Source organism: Coregonus clupeaformis, chromosome 10 (assembly GCF_020615455.1).
Source record: "Coregonus clupeaformis isolate EN_2021a chromosome 10, ASM2061545v1, whole genome shotgun sequence".
NCBI lineage: Eukaryota > Metazoa > Chordata > Actinopteri > Salmoniformes > Salmonidae > Coregonus > Coregonus clupeaformis.
In genome coordinates, this window is record NC_059201.1 from 32,944,174 (window position 1) to 32,968,908 (window position 24,735).

General features: G+C 42.0%; 2 protein-coding genes across 4 annotated transcripts in view; one reads left to right on the forward strand and one right to left on the reverse strand.

Moving 5' to 3' along the window:
• Positions 1–5,998, reverse strand: LOC121575038 (2-epi-5-epi-valiolone synthase). The gene is made up of 5 exons (XM_041887819.2): positions 5,637–5,998; positions 1,518–2,157; positions 1,075–1,311; positions 536–788; positions 1–422 (listed from the first exon to the last, which is right to left on the reverse strand). The coding sequence occupies exons 1-5, from the start codon at positions 5,810–5,812 to the stop codon at positions 346–348; spliced, it is 1,383 nt and encodes a 460-aa protein (XP_041743753.1). The 5' UTR covers positions 5,813–5,998; the 3' UTR covers positions 1–345.
• A 926-nt stretch (positions 5,999–6,924) lies between these two features.
• The window catches only part of zgc:113054 (uncharacterized protein LOC541322 homolog), a 33,619-nt gene continuing 15,808 nt past the window's right edge, over positions 6,925–24,735 (forward strand). Inside the window, exons 1-9 of one of the 3 annotated variants that reach the window (XM_041887823.2) lie at positions 6,925–7,252; positions 16,588–16,800; positions 16,891–16,982; positions 17,081–17,313; positions 20,774–21,010; positions 21,098–21,172; positions 21,372–21,588; positions 22,503–22,711; positions 23,386–23,458. In XM_041887823.2, the coding sequence (XP_041743757.1) occupies positions 16,625–16,800; positions 16,891–16,982; positions 17,081–17,313; positions 20,774–21,010; positions 21,098–21,172; positions 21,372–21,588; positions 22,503–22,711; positions 23,386–23,458 (1,312 nt within the window). In that variant the 5' untranslated portion in view covers positions 6,925–7,252; positions 16,588–16,624. Of the gene's footprint in view, positions 7,253–7,339; positions 7,405–16,587; positions 16,801–16,890; positions 16,983–17,080; positions 17,314–20,773; positions 21,011–21,097; positions 21,173–21,371; positions 21,589–22,502; positions 22,712–23,385; positions 23,459–24,735 lie in introns of those variants that run through there. The other 2 variants (XM_041887822.2, XM_041887820.1) reach the window with 2 other exon arrangements.

Genomic DNA, 24,735 nt, shown 5'->3' on the forward strand with positions numbered 1-24,735 from the left:
AAAGTATTTAATGAAAACATTTGAGACATCAAAAACATCAATAACAATACAAGGTCATAATACATAAAGTTTTGATAAACCCCTTTTTGTAATGTTGTAGTAAAACTGTGAGGTGCTGGTATTGTTCAATAGGACAATACAGGGCTTGCCATTTTCTATCAAATCAAGTCAACCTGAACAATCAACAGGACCTTCTAAATATCACCTACATTAATTAACAATTGTTGAGCATTCTAGATATCTGTGTCAATGTGTCAAGCAGAAATGCCACATCCTTATTTTAATATTTTTTATCATTCAAAGTAAATAATCTATAGCAATACAAAATATTTGGACTAGTTCAGGTCACTGAGGTCGCAGCTCATCACACCACTTCTCAAACGCTCTGTACAGGGTGTCATCACCTGTGTCATTATAGATCTCTGCAGATGGAGAGAAAAAGGATATCGTTAATGCCAGCTTTGAAAATATATGCATTTTTAATATTTGTTAATGTGCTGAACTCTAGCTGACAAATACATGTCTGTCTCCTTACCTGCGTGCCCTAGGCCAATGGGTAGAGGCATCCTGACCAGCCCACCAGAGTGTTTCAGCCTTTCGCAAAGTGACTGCTGCACTAGTGCCATGTTAATGTCCTGGTGCCACACAGGCAGCTCCAGCCCCACCATGCAGCCTATAATCCGCAGCTTCTCCTCCTCCGTCATGAGGCCTCTCTCACGGGCCACGTACACCATGTAGGACATATCGATGTTCACCGCCTCTCCGTGCAGCAAGGAAGGGAGAACCTTCTGCAATCAAGAGGTTCAGCATTAAGTACTGTATCCATGCACAACTCTTTAGAGTGGAGTATTGATCATAGCCACACTGTTTATTGCCGCTAGCTAACATGAACAGATGTGAGTAAACCTGACACCATGCTCATCTGACACATAGTTACACTCAAAATGGAACAAGAGGTGACAAACATGACATGATGACATATTGGTTCAAACCCGGTTACATACAGTAGCTTATGGAACTATTTGACTTTGTGGTTATTTAAAGTGAAGCGGTACATAATTGGTTGTACTGTACCATTTCCAGCTCTGGGCTGATAAGGTGACCAAAGTCTACCAGTCTGTCTAAATCGTCCTCCCACAGGTTGGGGGCCAACTCCTCTAGCATGGTTTCTATGGCCATGCGTGTGGACACGGAGGCAGCATCTTTGTTGTCCCCCTGAAGACCACTGTCAGACTGGAACTTTGAGTCCAACAGGAACCGGCCGTTGGTCTCCAGAAGCTCAAAGAGACCTCTGTGTTTCATCAAGGCCATCTGTAGAACACACATTTACATTGAATACCTGTACATAAAACCCGATCTACAGAGCTAAATGAGCATCAACATATTCTCTAAGACTGATGATGTACTGTATATTGCTCTCTACAGTATACAGTCAGATAGTACAGTATTGTATCTTAAGTTAATGGACAGTCATATATCCAATCCATCTCTGTTGCTCTCAGGCATTGCCACTGCACCTTTAACATTTCGGCCAGCCCATTGGAGATGTGTCTTCGAGAAACAGTTTGAAGGAAGGAGCGGTCTAGGAAAGCAGCCACCGGGGGTATGTAGCCACCTAGCTTATTTTTACAGTTGGCAAAGTTCACCCCAGTCTTTGCCCCCACGCTGGCATCGACATAGGAGAGCAGGGTGGTCGGGACACGGATGTAGGGGGTGCGTCTCCTGTACAGGGAAGCCGCCAGGCCCACAACATCCAGGCAGACCCCTCCTCCGATGGCGATGATGGGCTCTGTGCGTCTGTCCAAGGAGAACTTATGGACCTCCTCCAGGATCCTCATCACAAGCTCCATGGACTTGTTCTCCTCGGTGGTGGGCAGGGGCAGGATCCTGTAGAGAACATTACGGGCCTCAAAGTAGTCTGTGAGCTGGCAGCCGTAGAGGTTGTAGACGGTCTGGTCCATGACCACGAAGCGCCTGAGGGGCTTGGTGCTGATGCTGTTCCTCAGGGCCTCCAGCTGCTGGGGGTCCCTAATGTGCCCCAGGAGCAGGGTGTCGTTGCTGGGGTCCAGCAGGCCCAGGGACTCAGTCACCTTGTAAGTGAAGACGATAGGGCTGACCACTGTCCAGGAGGTGCCTTGCTCCGTGGTGCTCTCATAGCTGGAACATGTGATGTATTTGTCAGATTATTTTATGTACAGTACAGTATGTACAGTAAATGTTTAGAGAACAAAGCCTGGGAGTAAATGTAACTTCACACCATTTCACTTTCTGTGGTGGTAGCTAAATAAAGTGGAAGAATGTGTTTGCAAATGACTATGATAGTGTTGTGATGGCTGGATAAACATCATTATGCCACCTATTCACATGGTGAAATAAATATTTCACTTTCATCCATTGTCTAAATTTTTTTTACATTTTAGTCATTTAGCAGACACTCTAATCTAGAGCAATTTACTGTTAGTGCATACATTTTCATACTGGCCCCCCGTGTGAATCGACCCCACAACCCTGGCATTGCAAGCGCCATGCTCTACCAACTGAGCTACTCATTGGCCTTGTGTTAAGAGTGTCCGTCCTAAGGTTGGGAGTTCAATCTCTGCAGTCCTGTGTAGCTCAGTTGGTAGAGCATGGTGCTTGCAACGCCAGGGTTGTGGGTTTGATTCCCACGGGGGACCAGTATGAAAATGTATGCACTCACTAACTGTAAGTTGCTCTGGATAAGAGCGTCTGCTAAATGACGCGGGTCCTGGAGGGCTTTGCCTGCCCGTCCAAATAAAATATCGAAATATTTATAATTTATTTGACCAAGACGCGCGCTGACAGAAAGACGCAACAATCTCAGATAAAGCATCCGAGCGAGCGAAACAGCGCCCCTCTGTCTCCGTATGTGTAGACGATGTATCTGATGCTATCTGGACAAAAGGGGTATGGCATGTCATATACATGGGCTACATATAGTAAGACAGAGTGGCGCTGTTTCGCTCGTTAGTTTCAGCAGAGAGGAAGAGGCCAAGTGAGAGGGATCTCTCGACAAAATCTGTCCTGAATAAACCCAATGCGTTTCTATGGGCATAATATGCAGACCTAAGCGTATCGCCTGCATTCCCACCTTCGGGACAACGACTTGCATTGTTAGGGTGGAGATATGAGCATCTCGTCATTATACACAGATCTCTGGTTTCAGCCACATGTGAATTAGAACGGAAAGTTAGCGGGTGCACTGTTCGGATTCTGGCTTTCCCTAAAGTAAATGGATGTTTTGCCAAAATTATATAATTACTCCAGTCAAAAGACTTTACCAGCGAGCTTGACTTAGCCATAGAGGATCATTAGCTTCTTTTTAAAAAATTGCTGTGGATTATCACAAGTGCATAGGCCTATGCCTATTCGGAAAGCCAGCAATTTGGGCAGCGAACGTGGCAATAGGCCTAGCTGATTATTAAGTTGTGGCTGTCAGTGAAAACCATCTAAAACGTGTGAAGATAATGTGTCTTGAGTATAATTTAAAATGTTGAGACAAGAAGAAGGGGAGGGGTTTGTGGCGAAAATATGCTTAGTAAATGTTCCGTTAATCTCCGTCATTTGGTTACATTAATTTATGTTAATGCATGTATTACAGTTATTTGCCGTTCTCATTCTCGGAGTGCAAATGTTGTTTACAGAGTTCACAACCTGCTACACTTGTGAGAAACAAGTTTTGGTTTATTTCATAACCATCATTTAGGAGTTTTGTCAATTTTTTCATTGTCTTTTGTTTGGAGTGGTCCATGTGAGCAATGAGCATGTGTGTGGTTTCTCTGTCCTGATAACTTTGAGAGAGCGCATGCGCCTCAGCACGCCAACCTGCTGAGTTGATTCAATGTTGCACTTCACTAGCTAGAGCTCAAATCAAGACAGATAGAAAGGGAGGCAGACAGGCGGAGTAGAGAGATTAATGCAATTGAAAGAACCTGCATTTTTATCAGGATAGTTTCTACTGTTTTCATTTGTTGGCTTTAGGCCTATGTATTTTACTTAGTTGAAGATGGAAGTTATAGGTCTACTGCTCTGAGTTCCATGCGCTAATTTCTTTAACCGCGACTGGATCACGGTGTAGGCTATCAATGTGTCCATATGGCAAAGGCTGGTGCTCTTGCATTAGTTGAATTTTAACTGATAGATTTTTATCATTGAAAATAATATTTGTATGATTAACCACGTGACAATAATTTTGAGAATCGAAAACGTTATTATTGAAATGAAACTGTTCCACGAAAAAGCGCATATACAAATAATAATAATTGGCACGCAGATAGGTAGAAATTGGGATAAATTGTAAGCTTCCCCAAACTTGAAACCCACGAGCTGCCTATGGTCTTTATTATAACACCCTAACAAAATTGGTGCAAGCGTGTGCACACCGGAAGTCCCGTGAAAAAACCGGGCCGCCTATAGAAATCAAATGCCCATCCAACTGATTCGTTCTGGCGCCGGCCCTGGATCTCAGGCTTAGTCATACCAAATACTGTAAAAATGGGACCTGATGAGTCTCTGCTTGGCACTCAGTTTTAAGGAGACTAGTGTGAGAGATTTATTATTTTTTATAATTGATGGGATGACTAACTTAGAAAGAATGCATTCTTGACTGGGCTAATGCAGGTTGTGTCACCTGGCAGGCTGTGATTGATGTGAAGAGCTGTTTTGGGGGGTAAGATGAGATAGGGATTTGTGTCTCCAGATACTGGAATATACTGGTTCTTTGTGATCTGTGAACCTTCCTTGGACGTAGGAATGGTGTCTAAGGGAGCTGGCTCTTCTCACTATGACAGGTTGTTATGATATGGACTTATGCCTGGCAACAGGGGTGCATCAACGGATTGGCTGAGTAAGTCTAAACCAAGCTCAAGTCTTTGCTCTGATTGGCCAGCAGAGAGGTGGGAAACTCTCTCTGTCAGAGTATTTGAATATTGAACCTGGAACAATGGATTAGTTCTCTGAAGTGCCCTGCGAGGTATTTCAAAGAGCCCGTATATACGAAACATCATATTTACCATTGAAGGTTTTTGCATTAATTAAAATAACTAGTATATCTTAGAAGTCGTGTTGACCTCTTTTGTTCCTAATACCAGATTTGAATTGACGCAACTTTGACACTAGTGTCCTGTCCAGGGGGTGTACTTGTACATCAAGATGCCTCACGCTACAGAAACAGGGGATAGTCTCCTGCTCCTATGAGCTCCTATGAGCCATTCCGAATCGAATCAAGCCAAGCCAAGGCTTGTGCAAGCCCTCTAGGCACAAACGTCAGTTCAACACATCTAGTTTTGATGTACATTTGGTTTAGTTGTCAACTAACTTGAATCCCCCCAAAAATTCACCATGCCATTGGATTTTGGTTAAAAGTTGGTTAAAAAAAAATACTACATTCCCTTACATCCAATCAGTTTTCCATGGAAGTTTTTTCCCAGTTTTTTTTACTTAAAGTCAAGCTAGTGGGTCCAAAAAAGCATGCTAATATAAAGAAAACTAATTTAGATATACAATCATTATCCTTTGTATCGTGATAATGTGCACAAACCTTATATTTTGCATACCGTTTTAATTTATTTGAATCAATTGCATCCCTTAATTATATTTTAATATACGTTTTTACTCACATCTTGGCAGCTGATACTCGACCCTTTAAGTTTTTATTAAAATTATTTCCCGTTTTGCGTTTCCATGTGCCCTTGACTTGAACTAATTGAAACTCGTTCTTCTTTATTACTGCAATATTGTTGCATTCCAGTGGCTCTTCCACATGTGTCTTCCCAGTGTTTGCAACAAGCGACATCTTGATATAGATTTATGTATTGGAAGCTAATGAGTGACCGATGCAGAGTCAAGTAACCTAATGGAGCATAATGTTCACCTCTCATTACTCTCTGTGTATATATATATATATATATACTCGACAGCAGATCACTTCACTTCTACCAAGGGAGGAGCTAGTATTTCCAGTGTGCTTACGAAAGTGTAGCCAAAACCATTGTGTAACACATGCCCCAACATGATCCTTACACAATGTTTGGGAGTGACGCAATGAAACTATAGATTTATGTAAAGAGGATCCCCCCTCCAAAATAGTCTCTATAATTATTTAGCCTACATTCTATATGAAAAAAATATGTCAACCTGTTAGAGGTTAACCTGACCAGTTACTGTATACAAGCACATTCAGTTGACCCTTTTTCATCTGGGCGCATCTGGTGAGTTCATGGTGTTCTGTTTGAAGAGTAAATATACATGTAGCATCTTAATTTGAGCCAGTTTGGTACAGCAGGAAAATAAGCCTGCAGCAACAGGAAATGTGAATTATTATGTGAATTATAATTAATTAACATTTTGATACATTTTGAAACATCAGGTTTGACATTTCAAAGTGGAAATTACAAACTTCAGAAGCATTTTTAAACCTCAAATAGAATATGCATTGCAGGAAAGATGTCCAGCAACAGGTTCATCAAATTAAGATCCTACACCTGAAAATAAAGAGTAATAAAACGTGCAGCTGACAACAAAAGCAGATGTCAGTCTCGGATGAGCCAAGATCACAGTTTAAGATCAACCTTTTATGTAGAGTAAATGTATGATAATAGGAAATATGCACCTACTTGAAGTAAGGTATTCATGTCTTTTTGTGTTTGGGCTGGGAATACATTCTATTTTATTATATCAATTGAATTATTTCACATTTTAAATGGTTCATTTGAACTCTTCAGCTCCTCATGACAAAAGTGTAGACATGATGCAAACATAGTATTTTATTTCTTTACACAAAGTGGCTTTTTTAACGTGTGGATGCCTGAGATGGACATACAGTAGCGCATGACTTGGTCTTTCGCATACACGTGAAGGTCAGCTCCATTAGACATCGGCTACAGGAGAAAATCGGCGTTATACGGTTTGCGCCCACGTGATGTCAGTAAAAATACCCTCATGGAGAAAACACTTTTTTGCGAAAGGTTTACACAAAAAGTTTGACACGGATAGACAGATCTTATAGGTCAACGGACACGTGGGCAGGACTACCGTGTGAAAAACTAGCAGCTTATTTCGGGGAGTTTCGTAAACCATCAATCAAAATCCATTTACACAACTGAAACGGGTTTTAAGGTATATAGATAGACAGCTGGTTCGCCAGTCGCCCTTCTTGGGAGCAAACAGATTTGACAACTTGTTGTGTATTTTGTCTTACGAACGCCGTGGAAATTCACAATGCAGGCTGCCAAAGGTATGTTGGGTTTTTCTCACAGAACTAGCTATGAGTATGATGGCAATGCAGAAGCTCGAAATAATGAATGTGGCTGGGCTGACTTTAGTTAACTTAGTTGCTGCCTGTAGGATGCAGCAGAATGTCGCGGGGAAAGATCAACTGGAAAGATGGTAGGACACTTGAATAGTCCACTCATAATAATCCACTATTTTTGCTTTATAAAATGAAACATTTATATTAATTTTAATTGAATGAAATAACCTACATATAGGCCTAATTAGATGCGGTTAAGAGGTCAATGCATGGAACGCAGACGGTGGTGCGGGACTATTTTCTATGACGCCGGATTGGCGCACATTCAACAAATCTGATCTAACAAAGTGAATATTCGTCAAGATTGATGTATTGTAACATGCCCACAATGTAGTTACTAACTTCCGATTTGAATATATTTGGCTGTTTTCGCTGCATAACATTTAGAATTTGTCCCTTTTCAGGTTTAGAATAAGTGACTGCTAATGCTAGTTTGCTAACTCCCGTTCGTAGTATCGCTAGCATACAGCTATCGGTGGTGGTAGTAAGTCGTTTTTAACTGTAATGCAGTTGATTGGTGACGATGACATGAACATGTATTGGGGTTGACATCCATACAAGCAGGATACTCCGATTTTTACATCAACAGTGTGAAATACACAAACAATAGCCAAAATGTAGGAGGCGTCTTTTCCCCACGCATTTCCATTGTTTTGGTCGAGTTCCATTGACTTCATTACCGCATCTCTAGGAACATACAGAGATGTGTGTTCCTAGCCGCAAATACGACGTTCCTCTCCAATGGTGAAAATCCATATACCAAAATTATAACCCCACCAGTTGCAGTTATTTATAGGTCTCATCAGTCCTTCCAAGAGCTCTATGTCCATCTAGTGGTATAGTTCTGTCATGACAGAGTAGTCTGTGAATTTTCCAGTGGTGTGAAAAGTACCCAACTGTCATATTTGAGTAAAATTAAAGATATCATAATAGAAAATGACTCTAGTAAGTCACCCAACAAAATACTACTTGAGTAAAAGTATTTGGTTTTAAATATACTTAAGTATCAAAAGTAAATGTAATTGCTAAATTATAAATAATTTCACATTGTTTATATGAAGCAAACCAGATGGCACAAATGTATTTTGTTATTTTTATTTACAGATAGCCAGGGGCATGCTCCAACACTCTGACATCATTTACAAACGAAGCATTTGTGTTTAGTGAGTCCGCCAGATCAGAGGCAGTAGGGAGGACCAGGGATGTTCTCTTGATAAGTGTGTGAATTGGACAATTTTCCTGACCTGCTAAGCATTCGATATGTAACAAGTACTTTTGGGTGTCATGGAAAATGTATGGAATAAAAAGTACATTCTTTCCTTTAGGAATGTAATGGAGTAAAAGTGGTCAAAAATATCAATATTAAAGTACAGATACCCCCAAAAAACGACGTAAGTAGTACTTTAAAGTATTTTTACTGAAGTACTTTACACCACTGGAATTCCATATTATTATAACATATGTGTCATTAGAATCACTCATTCACTGTATACCTTCACCATAATCACCTCCTCAAGGATCCTCATCACAAGCTCCATGGACTTGTTCTCCCCAGTTTTGCGTTTCCATGTGCCCTTGACTTGAACTAAGTGAAACTCGTTCTTCTTTATTACTGCAATATTGTTGCATTCCATTGGCTCTTCCACATGTGTCTTGACAGTGTTTGCAACAACAGACATCTTGATATATATTTATGTATAGGAAGCTAATGAGTGACCTCTCATTACTCTCTCTGTGTGTGTATATATACAGTGAGGGAAAAACGTATTTGATCCCCTGCTGATTTTGTACGTTTGCCCACTGACAAAGACATGATCAGTCTATAATTTTAATGGTAGGTTTATTTGAACAGTGAGAGACAGAATAACAACACAAAAATCCAGAAAAATGCATGTCAAAAATGTTATGAATTGATTTGCATTTTAATGAGGGAAATAAGTATTTGACCCCTCTGCAAAACATGACTTAGTACTTGGTGGCAAAACCCTTGTTTGCAATCACAGAGGTCAGACGTTTCTTGTAGTTGGCCACCAGGTTTGCACACATCTCAGGAGGGATTTTGTTCCACTCCTCTTTGCAGATCTTCTCCAAGTCATTAAGGTTTCGAGGCTGACGTTTGGCAATTCGAACCTTCAGCGCCCTCCACAGATTTTCTATGGGATTAAGGTCTGGAGACTGGCTAGGCCACTCCAGGACCTTAATGTACTTCTTCTTGAGCCACTCCTTTGTTGCCTTGGCCGTGTGTTTTGAGTCATTGTCATGCTGGAATACCCATCCACGACCCATTTTCAATGCCCTGGCTGAGGGAAGGAGGTTCTCACCCAAGATTTGACGGTACATGGCCCCGTCCATCGTCCCTTTGATGCGGTGAAGTTTTCCTGTCCCCTTAGCAGAAAAACACTCCCAAAGCATAATGTTTCCACCTCCATGTTTGACGGTGGGGATGGTGTTCTTGGGGTCATAGGCAGCATTCCTCCTCCAAACACGGCGAGTTGAGTTGATGCCAAAGAGCTCGATTTTGGTCTCATCTGACCACAACACTTTCATCCAGTTCTCCTCTGAATCATTCAGATGTTCATTGGCAAACTTCAGACGGGCATGTATATGTGCTTTCTTGAGCAGGGGGACCTTGCGGGCGCTGCAGGATTTCAGTCCTTCACGGTGTAGTGTGTTACCAATTGTTTTCTTGGTGACTATGGTCCCAGCTGCCTTGAGATCATTGACAAGATCCTCCCGTGTAGTTCTGGGCTGATTCCTCACCGTTCTCATGATCATTGCAACTCCATGAGGTGAGATCTTGCATGGAGCCCCAGGCCAAGGGAGACTGACAGGTCTTTTGTGTTTCTTCCATTTGCGAATAATCGCACCAACTGTTGTCACCTTCTCACCAAGCTGCTTGGCGATGGTCTTGTAGCCCATTCCAGCCTTGTGTAGGTCTACAATCTTGTCCCTGACATCATTGGAGAGCTCTTTGGTCATGGCCATGGTGGAGAGTTTGGAATCTGATTGATTGATTGCTTCTGTGGACAGGTGTCTTTTTTATACAGGTAACAAACTGAGATTAGGAGCACTCCCTTTAAGAGTGTGCTCCTAATCTCAGCTCGTTACCTGTTTAAAAGACACCTGGGAGACAGAAATCTTTCTGATTGAGAGGGGGTCAAATACTTATTTCCCTCATTAAAATGCAAATCAATTTATAACATTTTTGACATGCGTTTTTCTGGATTTGTTTGTTGTTATTCTATCTCTCACTGTTCAAATAAACCTACCATTAAAATTATAGACTGAACATTTATTTGTCAGTGGACAAACGTAAAAAATCAGCAGGGGATCAAATACTTTTTTCCCTCACTATATATATATATATATATATATATTTCGACAGCAGATCACTTCACTTCTACCAAGGGAGGAGCTAGTATTTCCAGTGTGCTTACGAAAGTGTAGCCAAAACCATTGTGTAACACATGCCCCAACATGATCCTTACACAATGTTTGGGAGTGACGCAATGAAACTATAGATTTATGTAAAGAGGGATCCCCCCCCCCTCCAAAATAGTCTCTATAATTATTTAGCCTACACTCTATATGAAAAAAAATATGTCAACCTGTTAGAGGTTAACCTGACCAGTTACTGTATACAAGCACATTCAGTTGACCCTTTTTCATCTGGGCGCATCTGGTGAGTTCATGGTGTTCTGTTTGAAGAGTAAATATACATGTAGCATCTTAATTTGAGCCAGTTTGGTACAGCAGGAAAATAAGCCTGCAGCAACAGGAAATGTGAATTATTATGTGAATTATAATTAATTAACATTTTGATACATTTTGAAACATCAGGTTTGACATTTCAAAGTGAAAATTACAAACTTCAGAAGCATTTTTAAACCTCAAATAGAATATGCATTGCAGGAAAGATGTCCAGCAACAGGTTCATCAAATTAAGATCCTACACCTGAAAATAAAGAGTAATAAAACGTGCAGCTGACAACAAAAGCAGATGTCAGTCTCGGATGAGCCAAGATCACAGTTTAAGATCAACCTTTTATGTAGAGTAAATGTATGATAATAGGAAATATGCACCTACTTGAAGTAAGGTATTCATGTCTTTTTGTGTTTGGGCTGGGAATACATTCTATTTTATTATATAATTTGAATGATTTCACATTTTACATGGTTCATTTGAACTCTTCAGCTCCTCATGACAAAAGTGTAGACATGATGGAAACATAGTATTTTATTTCTTTACACAAAGTGGCTTTTTTAACGTGTGGATGCCTGAGATGGACATACAGTAGCGCATGACTTGGTCTTTCGCATACACGTGAAGGTCAGCTCCATTAGACATAGGCTACAGGAGAAAAGCGGCGTTATACGGTTTGCGCCCACGTGATGTCAGTAAAAATACCCTCATGGAGAAAACACTTTTTTGCGAAAGGTTTACACAAAAAGTTTGACACGGATAGACAGATCTGATAGGTCAACGGACACGTGGGCGGAATTACCGTGTGAAAAACTAGCAGCTTATTTCGCGGAGTTTCGTAAACCATCAATCAAAAGCCATTTACACAACTGAAACGGGTTGAAATTCTTCAAATCCATCAAGATTGATGTATTGTAACATGCCCACAATGTAGTTGCTAACGTCCAATTTGAATATATTTGGTTGTTTTCGTTGCATAACATTTAGAATTTGTCCCTTTTCAGGTTTAGAATAAGTGACTGCTAATGCTAGTTTGCTAACACCCGTTCGTAGTAACGCTAGCATACATAATTCAAATCAAATTAAATGTTATTTGTCACATGCGGCGAATACAACAGGTGTAGACCTTACAGGTCAATATTTACTTACAAGCCCTAAACCAACATTGCAGTTTTAAGAAAGAATACCAAAAAAATTTGAGCAGCAGTAAAATTAACATTAGCGAGGCTATATACAGGGGGTACTGGTACCGAGTCAATGTGCGGGGGCACCGGTTAGTCGAGGTAATAGGGGTAATATTTACATGTAGGTAGAGTTATTAAAGTGTCTATACATAGATAATAAACAGAGAGTAGCAGCAGCGTAAAAGAGGGGTGGGGGGCAATGCAAATAGTCTGGGTAGCCATTTGAATAGATGTTCATGAGTCTTATGGCTTGGGCGTAGAAGCTGTTTAGAAGCCTCTTGGACCTAGACTTGGCGCTCCAGTACTGCTTGCCATGCGGTAGCAGAGAGAACGCTCTATGACTAGGGTGGCTGGAGTCTTTGACAATTTTTAGGGCCTTCTTCTGACACCGCCTTGTAAAGTGGTTCTGGATGACGGGAAGCTTGGCCCCAGTTATTTTTATTTTGTAAAAATGTTTTAGTCATTTTGCAGACGCTCTTATCCAGAGCGACTTACAGTGAGTTAGTGCATACATTATTTTTTTATTTTTCATACTGGCCCCCCGTGGGAATCGAATCCACAGCATGCTCTACCAACTGAGCTTACATACCTGCCGGCCATTCCCTCCCCTACCCTGGACGATGCTGGGCCAATTGTGCGCCGCCCCATGGGTCTCCCGGTCGCAGCCGGCTACAACAGAGCCTGGATTCGAACCAGGATCTCTAGTGGCACAGCCAGCACTGCGATGCAGTGCCTTAGACCACTGCGCCACTCGGGAGGGTTATGTACTGGGACACTACCCTCTGTAGTGCCTTGCGGTCGGAGGCCGAGCAGTTGCCATACCAGGCAGTGATGCAAACAGTCAGGATGCTCTCGATGGTGCAGCTGTAGAACCTTTTGAGGATCTGAAGACCCATGCCAAATCTTTTCAGTCTCCTTAGAGGGAATAGGTTTTGTCATGCCCTCTTCACGACTGTCTTGGTGTGCTTGGACCGTGTTAGTTTGTTGGTGATGTGGACACCAAGGAAATTGAAGCTCTCAACCTGCTCCACTACAGCCCCCCACAATCATCTCCTTTGTCTTGATCACGTTGAGGGAGAGGTTGTTGTCCTGGCACCACACGGCCAGGTCTCTGACCTCCTCCCTATAGGCTGTGTCGTCGCTGTCGGTGATCAGGCCTACCACTGTTGTGTCATCGGCAAATGTAATGATGGTGTTGGAGTCGTGCCTGGCCATGCAGTCATGAGTGAACAGGGAGTACAGGAGGGGACTGAGCACGCACCCCTGAGGGGCACCCGTGTTGAGGATCAGCATGGCGGATGTGTTGTTACCTACCCTTACCACCTGGAGGCGGCCCGTCAGGAAGTCCAGGATCCAGTTGCAGAGGGAGGTGTTTAGTCCCAGGGTCCTTAGCTTAGTGATGAGCTTTGAGGCCACTATGGTGTTGAATGCTGAGCTGTAGTCAATTAATAGCATTCTCACATAGGTGTTCCTTTTGTCCAGGTGTGAAAGGGCAGTGTGGAGCGCAATAGAGAGTGCATCATCTGTGGATCTGTTGGGGCGATATGTAAATTGGAGTGGGTCTAGGGTTTCTGGGATAATGGTGTTGATGTGAGTCATGACCAGCCTTTCAAAGCACTTCATGGCTACAGACGTGAGTGCTATGGGTCGGTAGTCATTTAGGCAGGTTACCTTAGTGTTCTTGGGCACAGGGACTATGGTGGTCTGCTTGACACATGTTGGTATTACAGACTCAGACAGGGAGAAGTTGAAAATGTCAGTGAAGACACTTGCCAGTTGGTCAGCTTATGCTCGGAGTACACGTCCTGGTAATCCGTCTGGCCCTGCGGCCTTGTGAATGTTGACCTGTTTAAAGGTCTTACTCACATCGGCTACGGAGAGCGTGATCACACAGTCATCCGGAACAGCTGATGCTCTCATGCATGGTTCAGTGTTATTTGCCGCGAAGCGAGCATAGAAGTAATTTAGTCTGGTAGGCTTGTGTCACTGGGCAGCTCGCGGCTGTGCTTCCCTTTGTAGTCTGTAATAGTTTGCAAGCCCTGCCACGTCCAACGAGCGTCGGAGCTGGTGTAGTACGATTCGATCTTAGTCCTGTATTGATGCTTTGCCTGTTTGATGGTTCGTCTGAGGTTATAGCGGGATTTCTTATAAGCATCCGGGTTAGAGTCCCGCTCCTTGAAAGCGGCAGCACTACCCTTTAGCTCAGTGTGGATGTTGCCTGTAATCCATGGCTTCTGGTTGCACTTATTGATGAAGCCAGTGACTGATGTGGTGTACTCCTCAATGCCTTCGGAAGAATCCTGGAACATATTCCAGTCTGTGCTAGCAAAACAGTCCTGTAGCTTAGCATCTGCTTCATCTGACCACTTTTATATTGACCGAGTCACTGGTGCTTCCTGCTTTAGTTTTTGCTTGTAAGCAGGAATCATGAGGATAGAATTATGGTCAGATTTTCCAAATGGAGGGCAAGGGAGAGTTTCGTTCCCTCTGGTTGCACATTTAACATGCTGGTAGAAATGAGGTAAAACGGATTTGTTTCCCTGCATTAAAGTCCCCGGCCACTAGGAGCGCCACCTCTAGATGAGCGTTTTCCTGTTTGCTTATGGCCGTATAAAGTTCACTGAGTGCGGTCTTAGTGCCAGCATCGGTTTGTGGTGGTAAATGGACAGCTACGAAAAATGTAGATGAAAACTCTCTTGGTAGATAGTGTGGTCTACAGCTTATAATGAGATACTCTACTTCAGGCGAGCAAAACCTCGAGACTTCCTCACGTATCGTGCACCAGCTGTTGTTTACAAATATACATAGACCACCACCCGCCAGCTGTATGTTATTCATGTCATCGTTCAGCCACGACTCTGTGAAACATAAGATATTACAGTTTTTAATGTCCCGTTGGTAGGATATTCGTGCCTGTAGTTCGTCCATTTTATTATCAAGCGATTGTAAGTTGGCCAATAGTATCGATGGCAAAGGCAGATTAGCCACTCGTCGCCGGCTCATTAGCAAGCACCCCGATCTCCTTCCACGATATCTCCTTTTCTTTGTACTGCGAATGACGTGGATGAGGGCCCTGTCGGCTGTCTGGAGCAAATCTCTCTCGTCCGACTCATAAAATAAAAATTATGTTGTTCTGATGTCCAGAAGCTCTTATAAGAGAAGGTAGCAGCAACATTTTGTACAAAATAAGTTAAAAACAATGTGAAAAAAACACAAAATAGCACGGTTGGTTAAGAGTCCATAAAACGGCAGCCATCCCCTTAGTCGTTTTTAACTGTAATGCAGTTGATTGGTGACGATGACATGAACATGTATTGGGGTTGACATCCATACAAGCAGTATACGCCGATTTTTACATCAACAGTGTGAAATACACAAACAATAGCCAAAATGTAGGAGGCGTCTTTTCCCCACCCGTTTCCATTGTTTTGGTCGAGTTCCATTGACTTCATTACCGCATCTCTAGGAACATACAGAGATGTGTGTTCCTAGCCGCAAATACGACGTTCCTCTCCAATGGTGAAAATCCATATACCAAAATTATAACCCCACCAGTTGCAGTTATTTATAGGTCTCATCAGTCCTTCCAAGAGCTCTATGTCCATCTAGTGGTATAGTTCTGTCATGACAGAGTAGTCTGTGAATTTTCCAGTGGTGTGAAAAGTACCCAACTGTCATATTTGAGTAAAATTAAAGATATCATAATAGAAAATGATTCTAGTAAGTCACCCAACAAAATACTACTTGAGTAAAAGTATTTGGTTTTAAATATACTTAAGTATCAAAAGTAAATGTAATTGCTAAATTATAAATAATTTCACATTGTTTATATGAAGCAAACCAGATGGCACAAATGTATTTTGTTATTTTTATTTACAGATAGCCAGGGGCATGCTCCAACACTCGGACATCATTTACAAACAAAGCATTTGTGTTTAGTGAGTCCGCCAGATCAGAGGCAGTAGGGAGGACCAGGGATGTTCTCTTGATAAGTGTGTGAATTTGACAATTTTCCTGACCTGCTAAGCATTCGATATGTAACAAGTACTTTTGGGTGTCATGGAAAATGCATGGAGTGAAAACTACATTCTTTTCTTTAGGAATGTAGTGGAGTAAAAGTTGTCAAAAATATCAATATTAAAGTACAGATACCCCCAAAAAACAACTTAAGTAGGACATTAATGTATTTTTACTGAAGTACTTTATACCACTGGAATTCCATATTATTATAACATATGTGTCATTAGAATCACTCCTTCACTGTATACCTTCACCATAATCACCTTTTTCTCCCCCCTCCCTGTCTCACATTTTTCATTAGTATCATCGCCTACTGTACTCATTAGGCCTATACTTTATAGGCTTGTGTACAGTTTTCGTCTTGTGTTCTCTGCAGTCTCTGACACACCGATGGAATTCATGGTGGATTTCTTAACCAAAGCCAAGGAGATAGCAGATAGCAATGCCAACATTCCAGAGGAACTGAGGGTCAACCTACAGAAGGCCCTGGACATAGCGTGTGGTCTAGACGGCTACCTGGAGAAAATGAGTAGCCAGGAAAGTGCACCTCTTGCTGAGCTGTATAAGTGAGTATTTCCCTTGTCTGTCCCACAGACACAGTTCACATGGATGGTTTCTCATGCACATTTCTTACTTAAACTCATATGGATGTGTAGGAAAACAATGGAACACAACTGGGATAAAGTATTCGAGGAGGGCAAGACTCAGTTTCGGCTTCCAAAAGAGTGCATCACTGGGCTTGTGGAAGGTGAGACATCTCTATTGGGTACAGTTGTGTGGATGGTTGGTTAGAGAGATGCATATTTTAAGAAGTGCTAAATATTTGTCTTGATGTTTCATTGGCAGGCCAGACTCTGAAAATGCTGGTCCACATGAGTAAAGCCAAGAGGATCCTAGAGATAGGCATGTTCACAGGGTATGGTGCACTCTCAATGGCTGAAGGACTGCCCCAGGATGGTTCACTTGTTGCCTGTGAGCTTGAGCAATATCTTAAAGAATTTGCTAAGCCCATATTTGACAGGTCTCCACATGGCAAGAAGATAACGGTGAAGATTGGTTCTGCCATGGATAGCTTGAAGGTGACTAACTACATGTTGTGTAACTACATTGATTAAGTTTAGCCTGCAGTGATTACACATGTTGGTCTACTTGATTAATAACCACATCATATAGTTACATGCATATACAATGCAAACCAAATCACTTATGGTAACAAAACTATTTGTTAGTGTAATAAATATGATGAGTATAATAAATAGCCAGTGAGATGTATGTATGTATGTATGTATGTATGTATGTATGTATATATACATACATACAGTGATGGAAAAAAAGTATTTGATCCCCTGCTGATTTTGTACGTTTGCCCACTGACAAAGAAATGATCAGTATATCATTTTAATGGTAGGTTTATTTGAACAGTGAGAGACAGAATAAAAAACAAAAAAATCCAGAAAAACGCATGTCAAAAATGTTAGAAATTGATTTGCATTTTAATGAGGGAAATAAGTATTTGACCCCTCTGCAAAACATGACTTAGTACTTGGTGGCAAAACCCTTGTTGGCAGTCACAGAGGTCAGACGTTTCTTGTAGTTGGCCACCAGGTTTGCACACATCTCAGGAGGGATTTTGTTCCACTCCTCTTTGCAGATCTTCTTCAAGTCATTAAGGTTTCGAGGCTGACGTTTGGCAACTCGAACCTTCAGCTCCCTCCACAGATTTTCTATGGGATTAAGGTCTGGAGACTGGCTAGGCCACTCCAGCACCTTGATGTGCTTCTTCTTGAGCCACTCCTTTGTTGCCTTGGCCGTGTGTTTTGGGTCATTGTCATGCTGGAATACCCATCCACGACCCATTTTCAATGCCCTGGCTGAGGGAAGGAGGTTCTCACCCAAGATTTGACGGTACATGGCCCTGTCCATCGTCCCTTTGATGCGGTGAAGTTGTCCTGTCCCCTTAGCAGAAAAACACTCCCAAAGCATAATGTTTCCACCTCCATATTTGACGGTGGGGATGGTGTTCTTGGGGTCATAGGCAGCATTCCTCTTCCTCCAAACACGGCGAGTTGAGTTGATGCCAAAGAGCTCGATTTTGGTCTCATCTGACCACAACACTTTCCTCCCAGTTCTCCTCTGAATCATTCAGATGTTCATTGGCAAACTTCAGATGGGCATGTATATGTGCTTTCTTGAGCAGGGGGACCTTGCGGGCGCTGCAGGATTTCAGTCCTTCACGGCGTAGTGTGTTACCAATTGTTTTCTTGGTGACTATGGTCCCAGCTGCCTTGAGATCATTGACAAGATCCTCCTGTGTAGTTCTGAGCTGATTCCTCACCGTTCTCATGATCATTGCAACTCCATGAGGTGAGATCTTGCATGGAGCCCCAGGCAGAGGGAGATTGACAGTTCTTTTATGTTTCTTCCATTTGCGAATAATCGCACCAACTGTTGTCACCTTCTCACCAAGCTGCTTGGCGATGGTCTTGTAGCCCATTCCAGCCTTGTGTAGGTCTACAATCTTGTCCCTGACATCCTTGGAGAGCTCTTTGGTCTTGGCCATGGTGGAGAGTTTGATTGCTTGCTTCTGTGGACAGGTGTCTTTTATACAGGTAACAAGCTGAGATTAGGAGCACTCCCTTTAAGAGTGTGCTCCTAATCTCAGCTCGTTACCTGTATAAAAGACACCTGGGAGCCAGAAATCTTTCTGATTGAGTCAAATACTTATTTCCCTAATTGAAATGAAAATCAATTTATAACATTTTTGACATGTGTTTTTCTGGATTTTGTTGTTGTTATTCTGTCTCTCACTGTTCAAATAAACCTACCATTAAAATTATGGACTGATCATTTCTTTGTCAGTGGCCAAACGTACAAAATCAGCAGGGGATCAAATACTTTTTTCCTTCACTGTAGATACATACATGCATGCATACATACATACATACATACATACAGTACCAGTCAAATGTTTGGACACACCTACTCATTCCAGGGTTTTTCTTTATTTTTAACTATTTTCTAAATTATAGAATAAGAGTGAAGACATCAAAACTATGAAATAACACATGGAATCATGGAGTAACCAAAAAAGTGTTAAATCAAAATATATTTTATATTTGAGGTTCTTCAAATAGCCACCCTTTGCCTTGATGACAGCTTTGCACACTCTTGGCATTCTCTCAACCAGCTTCACCTGGAATGCTTTTCCAACAGTTTTGAAGGAGTTCCCACATATGCTGAGCACTTGTTGGCTGCTTTTCCTTCACTCTCTGGTCCAACTCATCCCAAACCATCTTAATTAGGTTGAGGTTGGGTGATTGTGGATGCCAGGTCATCTGATGCAGCACTCCATCACTCTCCTTCTTGGTAAAATAGCCCTTAGACAGCCTGGAGGTGTGTTGGGTCATTGTCCTGTTGAAAAACAAATGATAGTCCCACTAAGCCCAAACCAGATGGGATGGCATATTGCTGCAGAATGCTGTGATAGCCATGCTGGTTAAGTGTGCCTTGAATTCTAAATAATTCACAGACAGTGTCACCAGCAAAGCACCATCACATCTCCTCTTCCAAAAATCTCAAATAAGGACAGATTTCCACCAGTCTAATGTCTTTTGCTCATGTTTCTTGGCACAAGCAAGTCTCTTCTTATTATTGGTGTCCTTTAGTAGTGGTTTCTTTGCAGCAATTCGACCATGAAGGCCTGATTCACGCAGTCTCCTCTGAACAGTTGATGTTGTGATGTGTCTGTTAATTGAACTCTGTGAAGCATTTATTTGGGCTGCAATTTCTGAGGCTGGTAACTCTAATGAACTTATCCTCTGCAGCATTGTTAACTCTGGTTCTTCCATTCCTGTTGCGGTCCTCATGAGAGCCAGTTTCATCATAGCGCTTGATGGTTTTTGCGACTGCACTTGAAGATACTTTCAAAGTTCTTTACATTTTCCGGATTGACTGACCTTCATGTCTTAAAGTAATGATGGACTGTCGTTTCTCTTTGATTATTTGAGCTGTTCTTGACATAATATGGACTTTCTTCTGTATACCCCCCTACCTTGTCACAACACAACTGATTGGCTCAAACCCATTAAGAAGGAAAGAAATTCCACAAATTAACTTTTAACAAGGCACACCTGTTAATTGAAATGCATTCTAGGTGACTACCTCATGAATCTGGTTGAGAGAATGCCAAGAGTGTGCAAAGCTGTTATCAAGGCAAAGAGTGGCTATTTGAAGAATCTCAAATATAAAATATATTTTGATATAACACCTTTTTGGTTGCTACATGATTCCATGTGTGTTATTTCATAGTTTTGATGTCTTCACTATTATTCTACAATGTAATTATTTTTTTTTTATATAAAGAAAAACCCTTGAATGAGTAGGTGTGTCCAAACTTTTGACTGGTGCTGTATATATAGCAACCATTACCCCTGTTAATTGAATGACTGGCAGGAGTAAAAGGCTATACACTGTATCAGTATATCAAGCTAATTGACAGTGAATGGTCCAGCTCTCTTTTAATATTGTCTATTTTTAAAGGAATTGGCTGCGGCAGGTGAGCAGTTTGACATGGTCTTCATCGACGCAGACAAGAACAACTACATCAACTACTACAAGTTGATTCTGGACCATAACCTCCTACGGCTGAGTGGTGTGATATGTGTGGATAACTCTCTGTTTAAGGCTAAGGTCTACCTAGAGGACACCGCTGATGAAAACGCACTGGCACTTCGGGATTTTAACCAGTTTGTGATGAGTGATCCTCGTGTGGAGCAGGTCAGTGGAGAGACATGGCTTGTAATCTGTCTGATTCTTTCTGTGTGTTTTCTCCTGTGTTAATAAAGAAGTGTTTGCTTTTTTAAGGTCATTGTCCCTCTCAGAGATGGCATCAGCATCATCCGCAGAGTACCTATGTCAACAGCATGTGCAGGCACACAGGTAACATAAGACATCCTCAGTCGGAACCACACTTAGGAATTTTCTTGTCAGATTTTACTTTTAGCACTGACACTACCATTGTTGTCATTGACAGCGGTAGTTACTACCATGAGTCAAATGGTGACTTTACAGTGCTTAAAAGTTCATACAGACTTTTTCCCTTCTCACTTATAACTCGTTTGTGTTTGACTTGTCTCAGAGCAAGATAACAGACGATGAGGTATTCCGGGGTTTGAACGGGAGGTCGATCCTGGACCGGATGCGTCTGGACGGCAGGGTGGCCTATGTGACAGGGGCAGGCCAGGGTATAGGCAGGGCGTTCGCACATGCCCTGGGAGAGGCTGGGGCCAAAGTGGCTGTGGTAGACCTGGAACAAGGGAAGGCTGAGGGCGTGGCAGAGGAGCTCACACTGAAAGGTAAGGCTTTGGCATTAGAGCACACCACTATGATTGTTACAATGCTGGATTTTCATATTAACCTTCCATGTACTGCCAGCAGATGGTGCTCTACTGTCAAGGAAATACTGTATATCATGGTTCCCCAATTAGCGGGCCAAGATTTTATTTGGCCCCCCAAGTTTTATTTGCCCCCCTGCTTTTGCCCTCAGAACAGGCTCAATTCGTCAGGGGATGGACTCTACAAGGTGTCAAAAGCGTTCCACAGGGATGCTGGCCCATGTTGACTCCAATGTTTCCCACAGTTGTCAAGTTGGCTGGATGTATTTGGGTGGTGGACCATTTTTGATACACATGGGAAACTGTTGAGCGTGAAACCCAGCAGCGTTGCAGTTCTTAACACAAACCGGTGCGCCTGGCACCTACTACCTACCAGACCACGTTCAAAGGCACTTAAATATTTTCTTTCCCATTCACCCTCTGAATGGCACACATACACAATCCATGTCTCAAGGCTTAAATTATTTAACCTGTCTCCTCCCCTCATCTACACTGATTGAAGTGGATTTAACAAGTGACATCAATAAGGGATCATAGCTTTCACCTGGATTCACCTGGTCAGTCTGTCATGGAAAGAGCAGGTGTTCCTAATGTTTTGTACACTCAGTGTATGCGATCGTATACAAACATAAGCAAGGTTTGAAATGATTGCTTTAGTGAAATATTATATCTGTTTGGGCTTCTTGCTGTCAATTTGCAGTCTACAAATGATTTTTAATTATGTTCTGGTCCCCTGACCCTCCGCTCAATTAAACATATTTTGCATATGAAGACACAAATGAATGATAATATCAATAATTCCAAACTTCAGTCTTTAAAAGGCTAGACATGTTGCCTATTATTGCATTTTAAACAGCAACTACTTTTTAATCCAGGGATAAATTGCATTGCGATTACTGCTGACATCAGCAAATCGGTGGATGTTGAGAGGATGATTGACAGCATTGTGTCCAAATGGGGAGCGATCCAAATAGCATGCAACAACGCAGGGATCAACATGAACTCAGCCAGTGAAGACACCAGTCTGGAAGAGTGGGACCAAACCTTTGATGTCAACTTGAGGGGGACCTTCATGTGTTGTCAGGTGTGTGATTTCTCTGCTGTATTCTGTTGTAAGCCTAGGCCGCCTGTAGGGGGTGCTAGATCTGCACTATCTAGGATTGATGTGCCCAGCCAGTAATACACTCGTGTCCCTCGTGGACCGGCTGAATGCGGTGCGCGACATCCTAAGTTAAAATGGTGGTGGAAAATTGTTTTATTAAGATGGTACACATATTTTTCCAGTTTTTATTTTCAACGGCCCGCCATTAAAGGTAGTTAAAAAGGAAAATGATGCCTTTGCAGCCTGAATGGAGGATGCTTTATGTACGAGCCGGTCCACGGAGGACACAAGTGTATTACCGGTTGGGCACATCAATCCTTGATAGCGCAGATCTAGCGCCCACTATCGGCTGCCTAGGCTAGCATGCTACTATAGGCCTGTGTGATCTATTTCATTACTCAGAGGATCATACCAGTGGCGTAGGCCTGTCTGGAAAATGGGAAACATGTACAGTAGTTTGCACTTCAGTTGCATATCTAACAGTTTTGGGTAGGGAATGTTTGACATGTAAGATACACATGGAATATATGATATTTTGAGTTAGGGTCTTTGAGTTAGTATGAATAATAATGAAAAGTGTATAAATAGGGTGTCAGTACTAAAAGTGTGATGAATGTTTCTAATATGTGCCCATTCCCCCTGAATTCTTGCCTCAGGCTGCAGGTCGTGTGATGCTGAAGCAAGGATATGGGAAGATTATTAACACAGCATCCATGGCCAGTCTAATAGGTGAGTGAATATTCTATCTATCCTGTATGTTTCCTTTAGATTTCATCAACGTTTTAGAGGGAGAATGTCTTCTTTTCATCTCCATGTATTGTGAATAAAGTGACGAGTAATGAGATTAGCTTTGTTGCTGCATTGATATGTCTCCTACAGTACACTGAGAAGTACAGTAATGTAATACTCATCACAGTGCTTTTGTGCACCAGAACATAATTGTATACAGTTTGTTTCTATAATTTTGCAAACAGACTTCATTGTGCTTGGTATTCTACGGTCTTGCCATTTCAGTGTATTTTAGTGAACTGAAAATGACAGAGGAGGAAACTTGGTGACCCATTTCTCAGATGCAATCTTATTGTTTAAAAGTATAATTGCTACTACTGCTAATCTTCACCATATAACTGTTTATTCAGGACAATGCTATAGTAATTCATCCACCCACATTATTCTCCCTCTGCAAACAGTTAGTTGTGATTGCTGCTCATCAAGGCAGTTTTGCATCATAATAAACATCCATCTCCTGAGCTCTGGGGAGGATGTGCCAGGAAGGCAACCTGAGGTCCAACATGTAAAGGGGCTTCCTGTGCAACAACCCTGTCTGCCTTTGTCAAGGGCTGTGTTTAAGCAGCAGAAGATGCTTTTAGAATGCATTGTGAAATTTGAGTTATTCACAGCCCAGTGTAAATCCTCCTACAGGTTCCTCCAGAGGAACAGTAACACTTAATCAGCAATATAGTCAAATCGCCAATAAACTGCTGCACCATATGGGCCTGAGTCCCAACTGCAGGGGCAATCTGAAAAACAGGGCCATGCTGGTAAATAGAGGCCTGCATAAAAATTTGATCAATTACACACACAATGCGAAGTCCTGCAGGAATTTACTTTATTGTACTGGACATCTGTTATAATATTGTCATAATGCATAATCAGATGGGACCTGTTCTAGCCAAGTAGGGTACCAAAAAGCAGCCGTGAATGTCCATTTAAAATGCTCAATGACAGCTTTTTGTCCATCTGCTGAATAAAATGTGTTTTTCCCCTCCCCTGTACATCACAAGAGAATGATGGTAGGCCACACAGAAGGAAGAGCATTACAAGTATTTTTACATGCTAACAAACTCTAATATTTATTTTCCATGCTGTTTGGCTGTATTGGAGAGTAGATGTAAAGAATTTGACCTGACTGAGGAGGATAGAGGGAATCATGACAGTGTTACGCTCATTCAGCCATCTTTACTTCCTATCTGTCCTGAGGACTTGAGTACGTGTAGGCCTGTCTG